The following is a 19,359-nucleotide window of genomic DNA, read 5'->3' on the forward strand; positions in this document are numbered from 1 at the left end:
GCATTAATGGATTATCTTTATCCACTGGTGTACAAGATATTAAATCAATGCAGTTTCCTTCATTATCACCCAAATTATTTTCCAAGAGTAATTCTAAGATCACGAAGCTCTCTCAGTACTCTGCATCCTTGAGGAGATGTATATTGATCATTTGTTAGGTGACAAATCTGTCCATTTCATTTAGATTATGGGTCATATGTTTTTCTCTTGGGATTGATCGTGTGGATGCCATTGTGGGGCACCGTCTGTTATCCCCATTCAGAAATATCGATTAAAGAATACATTAGAAATACCACATCCTCTTTTGCCAATGTCCTCCACATATTAATTTTCCATTTATTCCTCCCTGAGCTTATAAACATCCACTCAGAAAAAATAAGACTGTAGAAATGAAATCTCAGTTGAATTAATCTTCGGCAGGTAATAAAAAATTTTTGTCATGGGAAATATTCTCCATCTGCCCACGTGTGCTAGAAGTAGGGATTTAATGTAAACATTAATGTTTCATTTTACATGCACAGCACTCACCACAATAAAAATATAGTAATAAATGAATTAACTTATTCTTAAATCTTCAAAGTCAGAGTAAATGAAAAGCCTCTGCAGTTAGCTAATATTAATCATGAGTAGGCCTGAATAGGACCGTGAGCCAGCTCTAACTGTCATGGCTGGATTCCTACCCAATTGATCATTGTATACTACCCCTTTCCTGAGGACCTAGGACTGTGCCTTGCATACAGTAGGCACTTAATAAATTTTGAATGGATTTTTATCAGTTCTATGCTCCATTAATAAAATTAAGACCTCTGGGAACTTTTATATATCTTTTCAGTAACTGATTTACCATGTACTAGAGTCTAATTAGTCCTCAGTTTGCCTAAATCAGTGCTTATGAAATTAACCACGTGAACTAAATGCATCCAATAGTCAATCCACAGCCAAAAGCCCTTAACAATGCTTTGAACTGCCACGCAATAACAGCATCCTCTTTAGTCTCCAGAGTCTCCTCACTTACACTTTCTGATTCTTGCCTTAAAGAAGGAGGAGAATCACTTTTTGTAACTTTTCTTTATCCATAAAGGATGCCTTCCTGGAATTTAAAAGACATTTTAGAGAACAGAAACATGGCACACAAAATTAATATTTGATTCTCACACCCTTAGACAAAGAGGATCTCAGACTCATCAGTATACAAGCAGCGAATTTTGTGTTTCCTTACCCAAATGGTGCAAGAACTCTAAATTACCATAAATCCAATCTAGCTAGTTGATGATATCAAGTTTCTTTAAAGTACTTTCTATTGGGCATGTTAAGAGTTACTTAATTTTCTTTCATGGTATTAATCTAGTTATAAAAAGTTCACCAGTGTCAATACGCTAGATTTCGTGAGTAGAAAGTTCAAGCTTTAAGCTGCCTCCTCTTATTTAGGAAGCATTTCGAGAGTCCGTTTATCTTCCTCAAAGCTTGAACCACATGACATCTGATTTTCTTCTACATATTGAAATTCACAATGTAATTAATAGCCTCACTAAGTCTAAGGGGTGCTCTACCCATAGAGCTTTCTGCCTAAGTAATATATGGATGTGCTTATGGGCTTGTTTTTGCATCTTCCCACAACCTAGCTGGGAGAATGAGAAACTTCATTAAAAAGACATTTGTGGGATGCTAGAGGGAAAGGAAAATCCTCCACAGGCTCTATACCCAATTTCCAGCCAATACAGGATTACTCCCCACAGGAATCATTTATTGCTTTACTGGCCTAAGTGATGGGGCTGTTAGCATCTCTTTTGCCTGACTGCTTTGCAATCTAGTTGCTTTCAGATATGAGAAAAGCCATCTTACTGTTTATACAGAACTTCTGTCTCACTTCATTTCTTCCAGCATTGATCTTACAATGTCCAGTGGGCAAAGCTTATCCTCTGCTCATTGAAAACTGCAAATGTGTCTGAGTCACACAAGCAAGGTGTTTGAGAAAAGGGTTAGACAGCTTATCCTCTGCTCATTGAAAACTGCAAATGTGTCTGAGTCACACAAGCAAGGTGTTTGAGAAAAGGGTTAGACTTGTCCAAATTTTAGCCAACCCACCGAAATTTACATAATTGGTTCTTATTTCAGTTGCTTCTCTCACCACTCCCTAACCCCACCACCTCCTCACAAATAGGAGCCTTCATCTTAATTTCCACTTCTTTATAAACCCACAGTCATTGGCCAGCAGATTTTAAATGTACCAGGTTATGCTGAAAACAGAATATGAAGTGATTGCATTAATTTATGCATTGCTTGTTGGAAGCTTGCCATCCTAACCTCAGCGCGGACTTGATATCAAAAGAATTTTTTAAATTGTGAAGGTATAGTCTGTTAACAAAATTAAAGTCAGCCCTTCACCACTATTTTGTAAATAAAATGAGATCTTGGGAAAGCTTTTTTAAGAAGAGTGTTGGGTCTGCGAATTAAGTAGGACTTGAAGAAAACTAAAATCTATGCCTGTGAGGAAACCACCGTTACTGTAGCTGGCTCCCCAGTTGACTTCCTCTACAGCATCCACTGATTAAAACCACTTTCAGAAATAACTCCCTGGAGCAAATAAAACAGAGAATTAATTCTGTTCTTGTATGTGTTTGCATATAAATTCAACTCCCAAATGTCTTTCCATAAATGATGTACCTAATAGAAATCTAGAACACAAAATCTAATCAAATAATTATAGTTCTACAAATGTACGAAAAGATGAAGGTATTAGAATAATTCTATCTGGTTAATTTCTGGCTCAGTTCTGTTAAAGACTAATTTTACAACTGTTGAACACCTAATGGAAGGCGCTGTTTCCCGTCATGTAATGCTTCTTCCTTACCTGGTGTGTTTGTCAGAAATATTCAGACCGTGTGTGTTGCTTTTCTCCATTTATAATAGCTCTTTTCAGGCACCTCGTTGACATTCACACAAAGACGACCAAACCGCAGTTGTAAGATGAAATGTGGTGTCCCTTGTAAAGTAATAATGGTAGCTTGCCCAAGTCATGCCATGGCCAACGGTGCAGACAGGACCTGCTGCAGCAAACAGCGCTTGGCTTTGCCTCTCTGGGAGCCATGAGCAGCGAGCACCTTTCTGTCCCGAGATGTTCAGGGACGCAACGTTTAGACTAGCACCGCTGTTGTACCTTTGGTGACTTTTTAACAAGAATATTGGGGTGGGGGGCCAGCTTTTCAAACAGGAATTGAATTTAGCTTGTTTAATAATCCATTTTCATGAGTTTGCTTGTTTTGTGTGTGTTTTTCTTACACAGAAAATAACCTTCTCACAAGGTATATTGGTATTAAAAACCTTGGGCTTTCTCCGAGGTGGCCAATATAATCATGTCCCATTGTTGGTGTATTTTGAAATATTTATTATTTCAGTCTGGCTGCTTTGTTTCCTTTGTGCTTTCATGTTGTATAGCCACTGACATTCTGATATGTTTTCCCAATACATAGGTCGTCATGGAGATGGAGGCTATTGGCCAGTGGATACTAATTTGATTGATAGAAGCACTCTCAATGGTAAGTATATAAATTAGTTTATATTGGATTGGTTATATTAATTAAATGGTTAATTCCAGAGCTCTGCGGCACGTTCCAAAATTCCCAGACTTGGGGTTTTAGTGGGAATAATAGAAACATGATGTCATTAACAAACCTGTAGCATATTCTCTCAGAAGAGAGCTGACAAGTGCACAAAACAGAGTCAGAAAAGCCCACGCATAATTTTATAAATGACAGAGGGCTTTTAAATGTATAGATTTTAAAGTGTTACATGTATTTAAAATGTTTCCAACTGTAATTTTATTAGAGAGAGGTGATACCTACGATAGATTGAATTGAAACGCATCAGTTTCATAAATTGGCATTACCAGTACGTTTGCCTAAAGTACATTTACTCTTCAAAATCTTCTAGCACTTAGAGCCAATTTCCCATCACATGGTCAAGATTAGACATTTAGTTCTGCTCATGCTAATGAGCATTCACATACTCTTCGTTTTGAGGATCACCAGATGGAGGCCATCTGAGAACTGCCTGGAAGAAGCAGGATGGTTTTGGAGTTTTCTGGATCTTGTCCTGAGTTTTGCTGAAGCAGGAATTATAGGAAGTTGGATAAATACTAGCCAAACTCCCAGGCATTGATGTATAGATGGTAACTTTCCTCTATAGGTTCTTAAAAATTTGTTGCTCTTGTTGATTGGCTTGGTTTACTAAAAACATATATTTCGTATATTCAAAATACAAATACCAACACATGTACCCATCACCTAAGTTAAGTTATAAAATAGTCAATAATGCAATCGAAATCTCGTGTATGTCTCTGCCTTATCACATGCTTCTCTCACATTCCTTCCATTTCTCACTGTGTTGTAACCACTCTCGCAAGTATGATATTTACCATATGTGTATATGTTCCACTAAATATTGTGGTAATATCATACATGTTTAAAACTTTAGGAAATGATATCATACTATATCTATCCTGCTACATCTTGCACGTATATTTAAGTTTGTGTTTTGTTTTTCTTAGTCCTTTATTGTTGAAAATATTACATATTTTCCCCATTGACCCCTTCTAGCTTGCCCCTCTCCCCTTGAACCACGCCTTCACCCCCCTATTGTTGATGTCCATGGGTTATGCATATATGCATACAAGTTCTTTGGTTACTCTCTCCCTCCCACCCACTCCCCTTTTCCCTCTGAGATTCCACAGTCTGTTCCATGCTTCTATGTCTCTGGATCTATTTTGTTGAACAGTTTATTTTGTTCATTAGTTTCCCCATATGAGTGAGATCATTTAATTTGCTTTTAAGATTTATTCATGTATTTGCAAATAGCTCTCCTTCATTTATCTTTGCTGCTATATAGTACTATATTTTATGAAAACAACACCATGATTTACTTAACAATTTTAGCAGGTTTTCATGAGAAATGTGATTAATGAATAGCTAAATATCCATTTGGATGTCCTTCTGTTAAAAAAATCCATGTAAGAAGCCAAAATTGCAATCTAAAAGTTTTTTGCTGACCATGACATTAGAATAAAGGGGTGAATTATGTGATTATTTCCTATCATAGGCTATGGCAATCTAATGCATCCCTGTCCCCAAAGAGGATATGTATAATCTGGGGAGTAGACCAGATGCTCCCATGAAAGGCTCAGTGTCCCCTCTCCCCTGGCCAGGGGTGGACTCAGGTACACATTGTTACCTGTTGACTCTTCTAGTTGCCAGGCATAGCCTGTCTGTCACTAATGCATTACTTAACCAGACCAGTACAATTTTTCATATTTAAATTTTCTAAATATATTCCATTCAAGCTTTTCTAAGGTTATGTCTAGGATATTCTATCCAGGTTGCTATCGCCCTCACCACTTCTGTTGTGTCTTACACAGATACTCTTCCCTCACTTTAGTAACATTATGTCTTTTGTAGGTATTAGACTTTTAGAGGCCTGTTATCGCTAGTCCCTGGCTCGGATAGTTCCCAGGTTCCAATAGACACAGACACACTTTGGAGATTTCACAGAAGAAACATGAGAGGAGGGATGTGTTGGGACTGAAAACAGACCATTAGCACGACACATAGATTGGTTTAGATATAATTCCCTCCCCCAAACTTTGCAAGTTTCATTCTCTTCCTTCAACTTTTATCCCGAAATCTCAACAATATGCTGAGCACCCTGCATGCATTTGGGTCGTCAGTAAGAAATGCTATAAAGCCCTCACTGCGTGCAGGGTACTTGCTGTGAGATATGGGACATATTGGAAAATGACCACTGCATGAGCAATAGACAAAGAGGGAGAATTACCCAGGTGGACATGGATGAGAAGTGCACCCAGGGAAGATGAAAGAGAGTGTGAAACATCCCAGAAATGTGAGGAAAGGAAAAGAAGGTTGTCACTGAAATTGTGTGGAAACCTAATTGTAGTATTTGTTACCCTGAGATGGAGCGGTCTAGCTTTGGAGTATTTGAGGGGAATTAACTTTTCCCCTTTAGAATCATCCTGCAGAACAGATTCTGAGCTGTTGTGTCTATGGGAGGTTCAAGTTGGAATTCATTCCCAGATAAAGGCATGCCTATAGGATAATTTTTTTAAGAGACAGTGTGTCAGGAAATTAAAGAAAGAATTGTTATAGATAATTTGGAAAGAACCATTATCTTTTAGCAGTTTCCATCCACTACTGAGCAGTGTTACTTGTGTGAAAGGTGGATCAGATGTTAGCCACAGATACAGAACTCTGTAGTCTCTTAAACTGTGTCCTAAAGAACTTTAATCTTGCATGGAATTGCCAAACTTAGTACCTAAACATACAGGAAGCTCAGTAAAACTTGAATCCTTTCTAATTGCCTCTTAATATGAGATAAAGAAAAATATTGCAAGGGATATCCATTGTAATGTTTTTTCAATATGCATATACATAGGGAGCTAGAAATAATTCAGATAACTGTACCTTTATTTTTAATTATTAAATGTGGCAATTCTAATTTGGGATCAAGTTTAAACCTTGGTATTGACTATTTGAACTTTCCCTTCCAAATAAAACAAATTCTCTGGTTGAAAAGAAACCCTAGGACAAATTTGATGTTGGGGTTAGTCAACAAGAACTTTTCATGGGAGTCAGACCTCACATAAAGGGAATGACAGTAATTGAGAGAAATGTCTTTCATTGTGTTTTTTACATTTTATTTCATATTCCTAGTGAAAATATAATTGTAAATGTAATTACGATTAATTTAATCTGTATACATTATCTCACCCGAGAAAGTCGTGAAGATAAAATAGATGAATGGCATTAGTTACTTTAAACCAGTTTAGATTATTGGCATTATTCCTTCTTAATTTTCTGCATCACTTTATGGAGTTTTAGATATTCTTAAATAGATGGGATGAACAAAGCACCTGAAATATTTCTAGAATCCCTACTGGAATAACAAATTATGACAGGCTGCTTGACTAAGGTGAATTGATAACCTCAGAGAGACAGGGATGGTGACAGGCAGACTTAATCTACTTCCTTTTCTGTTTAGCTAGCAGATAAATGATAGCAAATTTGTAATTTGATTTTAGTTTGGGCTATTGCAAGCAAATCAGCAAAGGCCTCTAAAAACCAGAGCTTTTGATTAAAATCCTACTAATGCCTTAAGTCTGAAGAAGGAGATATATTTTCCAATTAGATGGATAAATGATACCCTGACCGGTAAAACTCTAACCCCACCCCATCTTTAAAAGGTAGGCTATATCAATGAGAACATTTTCAAATTTGAGTTTTTGAACCTTATATATAATGCAAATTTTTTACATCTCCTCTTTAGAGTGACAGGATTATGGAGGTTTTCTCTTTCCCTGCCTTGCTGGATTCATCCTTCAATGCCTTGTAAGAGAACAATGGCTTATTGTCAGGATACTCAAGCCAGGTGCAAACAAATTTAGACCTAGCCAATCATTTACTTTCTCCTAAGCATGACACCCTTTTAAAATGGAATTCAAAAGAAGAAAAACAAAGATATAATTCATGTTTACTGTTGTAGTTGGAAGACCTTAATTAAATTGAGGATACTGAAGAGGTCTCCAAATTATTTTATGATGACAAGTAGACTCAAAGCCAATATGTGGTGATTTGGTAGTATTTTATTTTTATGAGGCATTCAGTTTTGAATTATAGTCCCCATTTTTAAAGCAGAAACATCTTCAACTTCTGTAAAATGTGACTTTGTAGTTTATGTTTGTATGAATGACAAGAATAGTGAAAATTACTTCAATTACATCATGTTTTTCTTAGTGAGGATGATAAATCACCAGTTTATTTTTGTGGGTTGCTCTCCCAATAATTTAAAAATTAGTAACTTTGGTTAAGAAATCTATGAACCCTACAAAAAAATGTTGTTATATTGACCTCAACCTTTAAAAACTAAATTAAAACTATGTTGAAAACTATGGTGATACTTTGGTGAAATGTTATTTAAAAATCAATGTTGTTAATTAGTTTTTGAATATTCAGAAGCATATTATATATTCTGCAAAGCATGCCTTGTACTCTGTGTTTAGGAGAAAATACCATGATCTGTCCTCTAGTTTTAGAAAACTTGGTTTTATTCTTTCCAGAACTCAATACCATTTAAACTAATCTAAATAAAATATGCACAAAAACTCTTTTCATGTTTGCATGAAATGATCAACATAGGTTGGTAAGCTGTTTATAAAACATTCAACAGACTGCCAAAGGAAAGGTCCAAAGATAAAATTTTGGTTTTTTGTGGAAAGATCATTGAAGTGGTCCAGGGTCTCAGGTTCTAGTCTATAAAAGGATCTTCCCACCAATATCTATCCCAAATGATTTTAAGGATCCCAGACAAATCCCAAAACCAGGTTCTAGAACTGACTTCACCAGGGATTATGTCACTTAAATTCTTTGGGTTTCAGTTTTTCATCTGAACATAGGACCTATTAAGCTAGTCAGGATTTCTCAACCTCAAAACTATTGCCACTGGGGCCTGGATAATCTTTTGTTCTGAGACCTGTCCTGTACATTTGCATTGTAAGATGTTTAGCAGCATCTCTAGCCTTTATCCATTAGATGCCAGTCATATTTCCCCCTTCCATGTAACAACCAAAAATGTCTCTGGACATTGCCAAATTTCCCCTTAGGGGAGAAGGGGGGGCACAATCTCCCCAGATAAAAATCACTGATCTAGATGACTATTCCCCAAAAGTTGTTCCAGTGTACCCGGGTCCCATGAGAAGCTCTGAGAAAAAAAAGAAGTGCTTCGTTAACTAAACTTTGGAGAACGTGTTCCGCCTTTCACGTCTCTTTGGCCAGGTCCTCTCCTTCTGCTTCAACACTAGATCTGAGTCTTGAGAGAGCTTCTCTGCTCACGTTGTACTCTTGATTCTGGTGATCTCATCCACTCCCAGGGCTTCACAGTCCATCTGTGTGCCAACTGCCGAATTCTAGCTGCCTCTTTGTAATGTACCAAAGATCTCCACCTGACATATTCAAGACGGAACGCTTGTCTGCCCTCCCTGAGCCTGCCCTAACTTCCTCTCCCTCATCTCATGCATAAGGTCTAGAGAAGGTCCCCGGGTTACATGGGAGATCCGTTCCTATGGCAACGTAACGCGATTTTCGCCATCAGTCGGAACCCACCTACATAAGTACCTACGTCACTCACATGGAGCACAGACACAGCAGCAATGAAGTGACACAGTAAAAACAATTTAAAAGAAAGATAATTCCTGACCTTTACTTGTGGCAAATACAGTAAATAATAAACAACATAAAGCACATATGTACATACGTCGAAATGACGGAACTTTTTTTTATAAATAAATGGGAGATGACAACTTAACTACGAAACAATGTATGTGGAGTCCCACGTAACCCGAGGACTGCCTGTATTACTTAAACCTGAACCTGACACTTCCTTCCTTAACACCCCCACATGCAATCTACTTTGTTCATTTACTTTCAAACTATATTGGGTAACTGTCCACTCTGTCTGATTGTAATGGCCACCATCTCAGTTCAAGCTAGCATCTTCTCTCACCTGGAGAAATTCAATATTCTCTCTGCTGGCCGCTCTGCTTTCTCCACGCATCAGGGAGAGATGTCTTCTTAATACAGATCAAGTCTGTTCCTTCCTGAAAACCTCTAAATGCTCTGTGATTCCACTTCGGGTAATTGACGATGATCTACAAAGCTCTGTGAACTGGGTCCTATTTCTCGTTCTACCCTCCTTTTGTGCCATTTCCCTTTTGCTCCCAATGTTCCAGACACATGACCTGCTCCCATTTCCCTTGTAGAGGAATAGGCACTAACTCCTAGCAATGCCCTGTGTTCAGCCTAAATGCTACTTCTGTGGTGAGGCCTTTTATCTCCTACCTTCTCCTCCAATGACCATTTCCTCCTCATATTCCATCTTGCTATGTCAACTTCACTCTTATGTTAAACACCAATTGCAGTTGTAATTTTATGTTTATTTGCTTCATGATTTGTTCACTATGTCTTTTCCAGTAAGTAGTAAACTCCGTGGGGTAAAAAAAAAATCATGCCTCTGGGTTTTTTGTGGTTTTGTTTATTTGTTTTGTTTTATTTTTGGGGGGACGTAGGTGGAGAATAATCACAATATTCTCCTTTGAAAAATGTTCTCAGACCACACAATATACAAAAAGACGGTGGTATGCAAATTCTTGTGAAACAATGGGTGTGAACCTATAAATACTTACTAATGGTTCCACAGCCTGGCTGTTGTCCAGGCTCCACTCTACCAGAAAAATAGCTCTGAGACAGCGTTTTCAGAACTCCTAACAGCTCCACTTTCAGCCCAGGTGAAAAGTAACCTGATTTGCTATTCATGTCACGGTGACCCAGACTGGGCACATGTTTAGGAGAGGAAAAGACGGGTCATTTAATATAGAATATCTTTTTTCTTTCACTGGTCCAACTAGTTAGGCAGGCCTATGGCTACATCAAAACTATATGCTTTTTATCTCAAAATGTTTATTTTTGCATGCTTGAATACTTTTATGCCCCCCTGAAAGGCTTATTGAGATATAATTGACATATAACAGAGTGTAAATTGAAGGTATACAATGTATTGATTTGATATACTTAGATATTGCAAAATGTTGACCACTATAGCTTAGCTAACACCTCCCTCACATCACATAATTACCATTTTATGTAATAAGAACATTAAAGTCTCTTAGCAACTTTTTTCTTTATTTTTGCAACTTCAAGTATATAATGCAATATATCCATGTAATCACCATGCTGTACATTGTGTCTGCAGAATGTATTCATCTTATAACTAGAAGTTTGTACTTTTTGACCATTTCCCCAAGCCCCTAGCCCCTGGTAACTATCATTCTAGTCTCTATTTCAATGAGTTCGGCTTTTTAAAATTCTACATATGAGTGATTCATACATCATTTGTCTTTCTCTGCCCGACTTATGTCACTTAGCATAATGCCCTCTAAGGTCCCTTCATGTTTTGATCACAACATCATATCCACAGCACCTAACTGGATCTTCCATTCATGTTTATGGAATAACCAGATACATTCTCTAAAATCCCTGCCCAATCTCTCCTGGCAATGCACAATTCAGATAAGCATGTTCAAAATTCTGAGATTTGAGGAAAGAAATATGTTTTCTAACTTAATTGACGAAGGAACTTTTCCCCCATAATGCTGATTAATAGTTTATTGTAGGGAACATTGAGCTAATGTGAGATCTCTTCCAGCTAATGACTATATGGCAACTTATTTCAGGGGAAAATGCTTGGAAAAATTCAATGCCATGTGAATTTCAGTTCGAATTCAGAGATTTATAAAATGTTTAAGACATATTTTGAGTTCAAAGTGTTCTACTAACAAAACTGTTACCAGGGAAGCCTGAAGCTGTAGGAGAGAAGTTCATTCCTGAACTAGAAACTCTTTGGATCGTCTCTCCTCAGAATTGGGCAGGTGAACCTAATGTTCACATTGTTTACCTGCCTGTTGACATTGCATAGCTATTAGGGCCCAGCCATTGTGGCAATGGGACCAGGTCCTCAAAAATAAGAGCCAGGACTCCTGGATTCAATACTTGGTTTTGTTTTCTATAAGAGAATCAAGTACTGAGAGTATTGGTCTACCAATAAGCTTCTGGCAGAGTTTTTGAGGGCAAATCTGATAAGCAACATAAAATATTTTTGAAAGCTTACACAGTATTATAAAAGTGAATGAATTTTCCTAATCATTAACAAAACTTTATACCCATCAGATTATAAAATACCTATGTTTGCTTTTATTTAATAGAAAAAGTGTGAAATCATTAATGCTGATCAAACATCATGAAAGTAAAAAATGAATGGAATGCTCATGTGATGTAAAATAAAATTGATTCCTTTCTCACTGTTATCAGTGAGACAGTCAGATCTGGCTTACTCGGACCCTGGATACCCACATTTTATGCTAACATCAGACACAGATGCATAGTATACTATCTTTTTCTTTAATTTGGAAAACTTAACACAGAATGAAATAACTGAGCCACATCATCATGGTGTGTGTTGAGTGCCAATTCTGTGCAGGGCCTGAGGTCAGTGTGTTGCATCCATTATCTCTCGAAGTAATCACAGTGTCCTGGAGGATATTTGCAAGCCTTTGAGTTACACCAGGCAGCTTCCCCTCTGAGCCTGGGAGGTGGTAAATGTCATCTTGCCCCTTCTGAGTCAAGCTGTCTCCCAGAACTCTGAACTGCACTAATCTAGATTTGTGAACTCCAAAAATCTTCCTAATTTGGAGCAGCCCTTTGATGTATTTAAATATATAGTTAATCATCATTATTCATAGATTCTGTATTTGTGAATTCATCTTCTTGCTAAAATGCATTTTTAACCTCCCCTCCCCCCCCCCATTCAATGCTTACAATGCTTTATGGTCATTTGTGAACATGTCGAATACTTGAGAAGCCCAAATGCTCACAAACTCAGTTGAGATGGGACAAGGAGACACACAGCCTTATTGCAGCGCTCAGACCATAAATGAGGGTCCTTTACGTGATATATGTATTTCGTGCCAATTTTGTTCATCTTTGTATTTTTTGTTGGTGGTTTTACTGTATTAAGTGACCCCTAAATGTGGTGCTGAATGATGCCCATGCTCTTAATGCTCAAAACGCTGTGATGTGCATTTTGGGGGAAATATGTGTTGATTAAACTCCACTAGGCATGAGTTATATAGTGCTGTTGGCTGTGAATTCAATTAAATGAATCAGCATTACTATTAAATAAGGTGTCTTTAAATAGAAACACACATAAAACAAGGTTTTATATTAATTGGTTGATAAAAATTTTGTACCCAGAGGGAATACAGGAACCTAACCCTGTATTTCCTCTAGAAGCAATACATAGTATTCTCTAATTCAGTGTTTGTGGCAACTTCATAGAATACAACTCCCTCAAATAATGAGGATCAGCTACATCCAGAGACACCATCGAACTTGACTTTCTTAACTGATGGTTTGATGTCTGATCATCTGATTACTCAGCTTTTGAATTAAGATTGGGAAATTAATACAAGACCTCAAATGCCAACTTTTAAACTGATGGAACTTTTATGAAGAAGCCATAAAGGACTGAAATGAAAGATTTATATGAAAGTTCTCATGAACCCTAACTCTCTGAGGAAAATGATCTCAGTATAATCTCTCTAATGCTCAGCAGTCCTATTTTTTTACTTGAAACGTGATGTCTTCTGAGTAGAGAGAAAGCAAGTAGAAATTCGAAAGATTTTAGTTTACACGGTTTTTAGAAATGTTCGAAGGAATACTGCTGTGTACAACTCAAACCAACTTTAGAAATGGTGAACCCTTTACATTTAAGTCATGCTAACAAAAATCCATGAACTCCCCAGCTGTCTCCATTCTCAGCTCTCACGTAAAAGGTGAATTCATGCCAGTCAATTAGTTTATTAAGCACAGAAAGGGCATATTGAGATACTACTGTAAAGTGACTTTTTAAGTTGTAAGTAAAACTATGATACAGAAAGTTCTGACCTGTCATTACTAGCCCCATTTCTTTATAGTAAATGTAAAATTATTTCAAGGAAATTCTATGTCTTTCATTTAAAAACTTTTGGGGAGCCCCCTACCCCCCTGATATTCAGTTTATATCAGAAACACTAATTATTTTTCCAATAATGATGAATCAGCAATAATTATTTAAGTATAGGTGAAAGTCTTTTCAAAAAAGCAATGATTCTTAGATAACTTGTTGATAGTGTTTTGATTTTGAGGCAAGTATTGGGTTGGTGGTTATATTCATTTTTTAGTTCATTTATCTTTCACATTGAGGATTATTTATAAAAATTTTGTAATTTAAAAATCCACAAATGGTATAGGATGTTATTAATTAGGCAACATTTTATTTAATACTGGTGCCCTGGTACACGGATCCGTGCACATTGAAAGGTAATTAATTAGAAGGTGGCCAGTGGGGCAGGACTGGGCAAGTTGGTTGGACATGCCCTGGAGCCAACCTCCCTCGGTCCCTCCCCATCTGGCCACACCTGGGGCAGCTCCACAGCTCGAAGGGTGTCTGTGAAGTGAGCGGGGTCTCTGGCAGGTGGGGTCCCTCAGACATCCCCTGAGGGGTCCCAGATTGCGAGAGGGTGGTTCTCAGGTGATGCACCCTGGAACCAGAGAGGAGGGAGCCCGATTCTGGGGTGTGACACCCAAGAACCACCACTGCCAAGTCACCACAGCTCAGCAGCTCCTGCGTTGAGCATCTGCCCTCTGGTGGTCAGTTTGCCTCATAGCTACCGGTCTATATATAGATTTCAGTAGTACAGTCTATACTAATAATCTATACTAATAAAAGGGTAATATGCTAATTAGACTGGACATCCTTCCGGACAAAGCCACGGTGGCAGGGGCCGAGGCAGAGGCAGTTAGGGGCAATCAGGCTGGCAGGGGAAGGCATTTAGGGGCGACCAGGCTGGCAGGGGAGGGCAGTTAAGGGTGACCAGGCCAGCAGGGGAGGGCAGTTAGGAGCAACCAGGCAGGTAGGGGAGGGCAGTTAGGGGCATTAGGCAGGCAGGCAGGTGAACGGTTAGGAGCCAGCGGTCCCCAATCCCTGGGGCCTAAACCAGCAGTCAGACATCCCCTAAGGGGTCCTGGATTGGAGAGGGTGCAGGCTAGGCTGAGGGACCCCCTCCCCAACCCATGCACAAATTTCGTGTACTGGGCCTCTAGTGATATTATAAGCATTTACTCTGTGTCAGGCACTGCTTGGTATGTTGTATATATTTTCTTTAATCCTGACAGTAACTGTACCCAATAATTATTATTTTTATTTTACAGAAAAAAAAAAAAAACATTGAGGTGCAAAAGGCCTGAACATTTTGCTCAAGGAGTATAGAAGGCTAATATAGGTTATTAGAGAAATACTTTCAAACTAGGGTCTGGGAAAATATCCAAAGTCATTGCTTTCTGCAACTTTCTAAATTAATTTATAAATAAAGTTATAGTCTAATATTTATTTTTTATAAATGTGTAACTTGAAATGACAGACATGACACAGAACATGGTATTTCTTTTTTTTAATATTTATTGAATGTATTACATTATGTCCCCTTTTTTCTCCCATTGACCCCTTATAGCCCGCCCCTACCCCCCACCCCAGGCCTTCACCCCCCTATTGTTTGTGTCCATGGGCTATGCATATATGCATACAAGTTCACTGGTTGGTCTCTTCCCACCCACCCACCCCACCCTGCCTTTCCTCTGAGATTCCACAGTCTGTTCCATGCTTCCATGTCTCTGGATCAATTTTGTTCGTTAGATTGATTGATCACTGACTTGGGTTTAAAGAAAATAATTTAGAAGGTCAATTAGCTATTCTTATTTTCATAAGCAAATTATCAAAACTGTCTTATTAGTCTGTTATTTTTTGCCTAAATAATGTGGTACTGCTGCGACAGGACAAAATTCATATCAGGACTCTATGACACTCTTTCAAACCCATTGGCTGCTTTTAAATGGGATTCACACTCTCAACAGGTTGAAAATTAAATATGCTTTATAGATAGCTTCTTAAAGGGAATGGAGGTAAATTGTGAGTGATAGGTGCCAAACAGTTCATCTTTCATAGCATCAAATAAATCGCATTTTCTATAAAGCACAGCCTTCTCTGGTTCCTGTCCCACTGGAATTCTTATAGTACTAAGCAGCATTCCTCCATCCCTCCCTCTTTCTAGTCCATATGATAGCATAATGCTTTTTTTAAATTCAGATAACTTAAATTCTCCCTTTTAAAATGCACAGTTTAGTGCTTTTTCATTATATTCACAGGTTGTACCGCCATCACCATGTAATTCCAGAACATTTTCATTGCCCCAAAGGGAAAGCTGTACCTATTGCCAGTATTTCCCTGTTCACTTCTCCCCCTACTGGCTGCCAAACTCTAATCTGCTTTCCTCTCTATAGATTGGCCTATCTAGCTATTTCCTATAAGTGGAATTATACAACATGTGGCCTTTTGTGTCTGGCTTCTCTCACTTAGCATGATGTTTTCAAGGTACATGCATGTTATACCATGTATCAGTACTTCCTTCCTTTTTTATGGCTGGATAGTGTTCCGTTGTGTGGATAGACCACAGCTGTTTATCCATCACCAGTTGATGGGCACGTGGGTTTCCACTTTTGGCTGTTTTGGATAATGTCACTCTGAAAGCTATTGTATAAGCTTTTGTGTGGGCATAGCTTTCATTTATCTTGGGTAGTTCATTTAGGTCTTTCTTCTCAGTTTTCATTGCTTTGTTCTCGCCATACCCAGAGCAACAGGAACTCTTCACATCCTTAACAGAGCTTGATAAACACTGGGCTGCCATGTCTCCCTCAACCTGATCTCCATTTGCCTGTCTTTTCCCAGAACCACCCATTGGCCAGATGCACCCCCCTCATGGCAGCGTCACTCCTCAGAAGAACAGCAGCCTGCTTGTGATCATTGTGGTCACCGTTGGCATCATCACAGTGCTGGTGGTGGCGATCGCGGCCGTGATTTGCACCCGACGCTCTTCAGCCCAGCAGAGAAAGTAGGTAACAGCTGGTTCCCAAAGGGAGAGAAGTCCATGCTTGACCCAACTACTATCCTTTTGAGTTATATTTTTGAAGGCTTTCTTCCTTGCTCTTTCATAATTCATGCATGTTCCTTATCACCTGGCCTGGGCAAAACCTTGCCTTTTTGTCCAGTCCAGGCCCATTAACTGAATTGAGCGAGGGCTAGACTTGCAGACTGAATAGTAGAATCCTACAAATCCACTTTGCATTTCTGTTTTATTTCACTTCTTGAGGCCAGACTCTTGCTTTCAAGTGACAGCAGGTGTTCCCGAAGTAGCACTTAGAGAATGGACTTCACCATGTCTCTACTTATGGCCCTCTCTGCAATTATCTATAAAAGGTTGAAGATGTGTGTTCCTCTAAAAGTGTTTATCGCTTTTGGCAAGGAGGCCGGTAGGCATTGAATCAATGCTTGTTGCATGAATAACTGTCTGCAGAATACCAAACACACTGTCGTTGCAGTACTAGAGAGTGTTTAGTTTGGAGGCAGAAGTTAGGGAGGAGGAGAGAGTCGGGAATTCGAAATGGTTCATATTTCCTGGCTATGCTGATTCCAGAAAATTGTAATAATTGAGGGGTTTTTAAATATTTTCATATTATGCAGCTCTATGTTCTAGCACAAACAGAGCTTGAGAAATCAAAGTACACAATTTAGAGTGGAAAGGTTATTTTAATTCCGCTTTTCTCCTTCTAGCAATACCCCATAACCAGCATATTAACCTTGTGCCAGCCAGTTCGTTGTGGGAGTCAGCAGGAACCTCCTGGTTGTTCTCTGCATCCTTGCCAATTTAGTACTTTTTCAAGTCCATCCTGACTATCTGACTGGATTGGCTATCATAGGCTCTTCCCTTGTTGTTGTTGTTGTTGTTATTGTTGTTGTTGTTGTGTGTGTGTTTGTGTGTTGTTGTGGTTTTTATTTTTTCTGGCATGGCATTTTTCAGTACTGAGGAACAAACGTTTAAACTCCTAAATGAAGTCTACTCCACTTTAACTACTATAGATCCCTGTACTGATTTTCAAAGTTTTAAGAGAGATTCTCTAGCAAATAATTTTCCCTCTTTCCTTGCTAATACCTCAGCCATTCTCTTTTGAAAAATTCCTGTGACTGTACTTGTTGATCTGTAGTGAATCTTCCAGCATCTTGAAGTGAGGTGATTAGAAACAAAATAAGGAATATGTACATATTGAAGAATGTTACATAGGGGGATAGAGATGCAGTCTTTGTATTTAATTTATATCTATGCAGGGAAATTTTTGTATCTAGCTGCATCCATGTGATTGACTATCTTGAAGCTGGTGTGCTGGTGCATTGTGTCCAAACAAGAAATCAGAAAATTGAGCTTAATAAGACCAGTCCTATACATGAGCATTCTGGGAATTGATGGTCACCACAGAGTTTCCGGAGTGCTGGGCACTTAGTAAGGCTCTAGGGGTGTGTGTGTGGGGGGAACATACTTGAATAAAGCATTAAACAATCTCTTGATCCAGCATTCCCGAGAAAGGGGTTGTGCAAGTGTAGATTGGTGGAACATCATGGCATTGGGTGTCTGAAGCAGAGCTGAGGAAGAGTCACAAAAGTGGAAATTGGGAGGATACCATACCCAACTTAGCCTGTTTCATGATAGTTATAAAAACATCTGTGAATTCACAAAATTAAGTTTGCTAGCTCAACCATTTGTAGCACAGTATTTTGTTTTCCATTTTTATCATTGCAAGAAGGATATTTGAGGGTGATATTGACCTAATGAACTGGAATACTGGACATATTTTGTTCACCCACAGAGAAAATGCCAGTCTTCTCAATGTGCAAAAGTGGGATTTGATACTATTTAGAGAAACTCTCAAATTATCTTAAATTCCACACTAAGCACCTTGATAAGAACTTAAAGATTATATTTAGAATGAGTAGAGGCTGAGCTCTGTATATGACTTGGTTTTAAGAACAAAAGAACAAACCATTCTATTAATAACTGAAAACCCAAAGAAAGTGGATTGTGAGTTCCTGTACTTACTGCCTCCTTTCTCTCCCAGTCTCTCACTATTTACTTGGCACATTTTCCCCATGTTTATGCAGATACCTTTATTCGGTCACAGACCATTGCCATGCATTTTTGTCTCTTTGTACATGTTAACAGAAAAGGGAGAAAAAGAAGTTTCTCCTTCTAGATACTTCTGAGTTTTAATTTAGTTTTTCTTGATTTCATTGAGGACTCCCATCCCAATGCCATTGAGCCTTTTAGGACAAATTAAGTAATGCAGATGAAAGCAAAAATCGATTCCAATTTGAAACAGAAATATTGCCCCTTATAGGGCTCTCAGGAAAAAAAATGGGAGTTTAATGTAATTAATAAGGTGAAATAGGGAATCAATTCATGGACTTCTTCATTATCTCTCTATCTGGAAGTGCTGAGAATATAAGTTTTTCTTTGTGTTTTATTGGGGGATGTGAATTGCATTCAAATTGACTTGAAACATATGTGTGTATACTATCAGTAATATCTCATTCAAGTCAGTGTCTGTGTATTTTATTCTATAGTTAATCATATTCATATAGTTTATCATATAGACCTCATACATAATAATGAGGTTGGTTATCTGATTGACTCACATTCTAGTTTGTAAGATTTTATTTGTTATGATGTAAAATAACTACCAGAAGTTAGAACCCAAGATCTAGTTCTGATTCTACCACTCATGTAATTAAATCAATGGTATTTAATTAAACCTAAGGAAAGAG

At 38.2% G+C, this 19,359-nt stretch overlaps 2 protein-coding genes across 2 annotated transcripts in view; one reads left to right on the forward strand and one right to left on the reverse strand.

Moving 5' to 3' along the window:
* Nucleotides 1–19,359, forward strand: part of DCC (DCC netrin 1 receptor) — a gene marked incomplete at both ends in the record, with an annotated part of 938,651 nt that overhangs the window by 874,564 nt on the left and 44,728 nt on the right. The window contains 2 exons of the mRNA XM_079784846.1: nucleotides 3,471–3,536; nucleotides 16,435–16,597. Of these exons, the coding sequence (XP_079640972.1) occupies nucleotides 3,471–3,536; nucleotides 16,435–16,597 (229 nt within the window). The remainder of the gene's footprint in view (nucleotides 1–3,470; nucleotides 3,537–16,434; nucleotides 16,598–19,359) is intronic.
* ZNF397 (zinc finger protein 397) overlaps nucleotides 1–19,359 on the reverse strand; it is a 687,602-nt gene that overhangs the window by 115,026 nt on the left and 553,217 nt on the right. The window lies entirely within an intron of this gene.

This window comes from Cnephaeus nilssonii (genome assembly GCF_951640355.1).
Source record: "Cnephaeus nilssonii genome assembly, chromosome: 11".
Classification (NCBI taxonomy): domain Eukaryota; kingdom Metazoa; phylum Chordata; class Mammalia; order Chiroptera; family Vespertilionidae; genus Cnephaeus; species Cnephaeus nilssonii.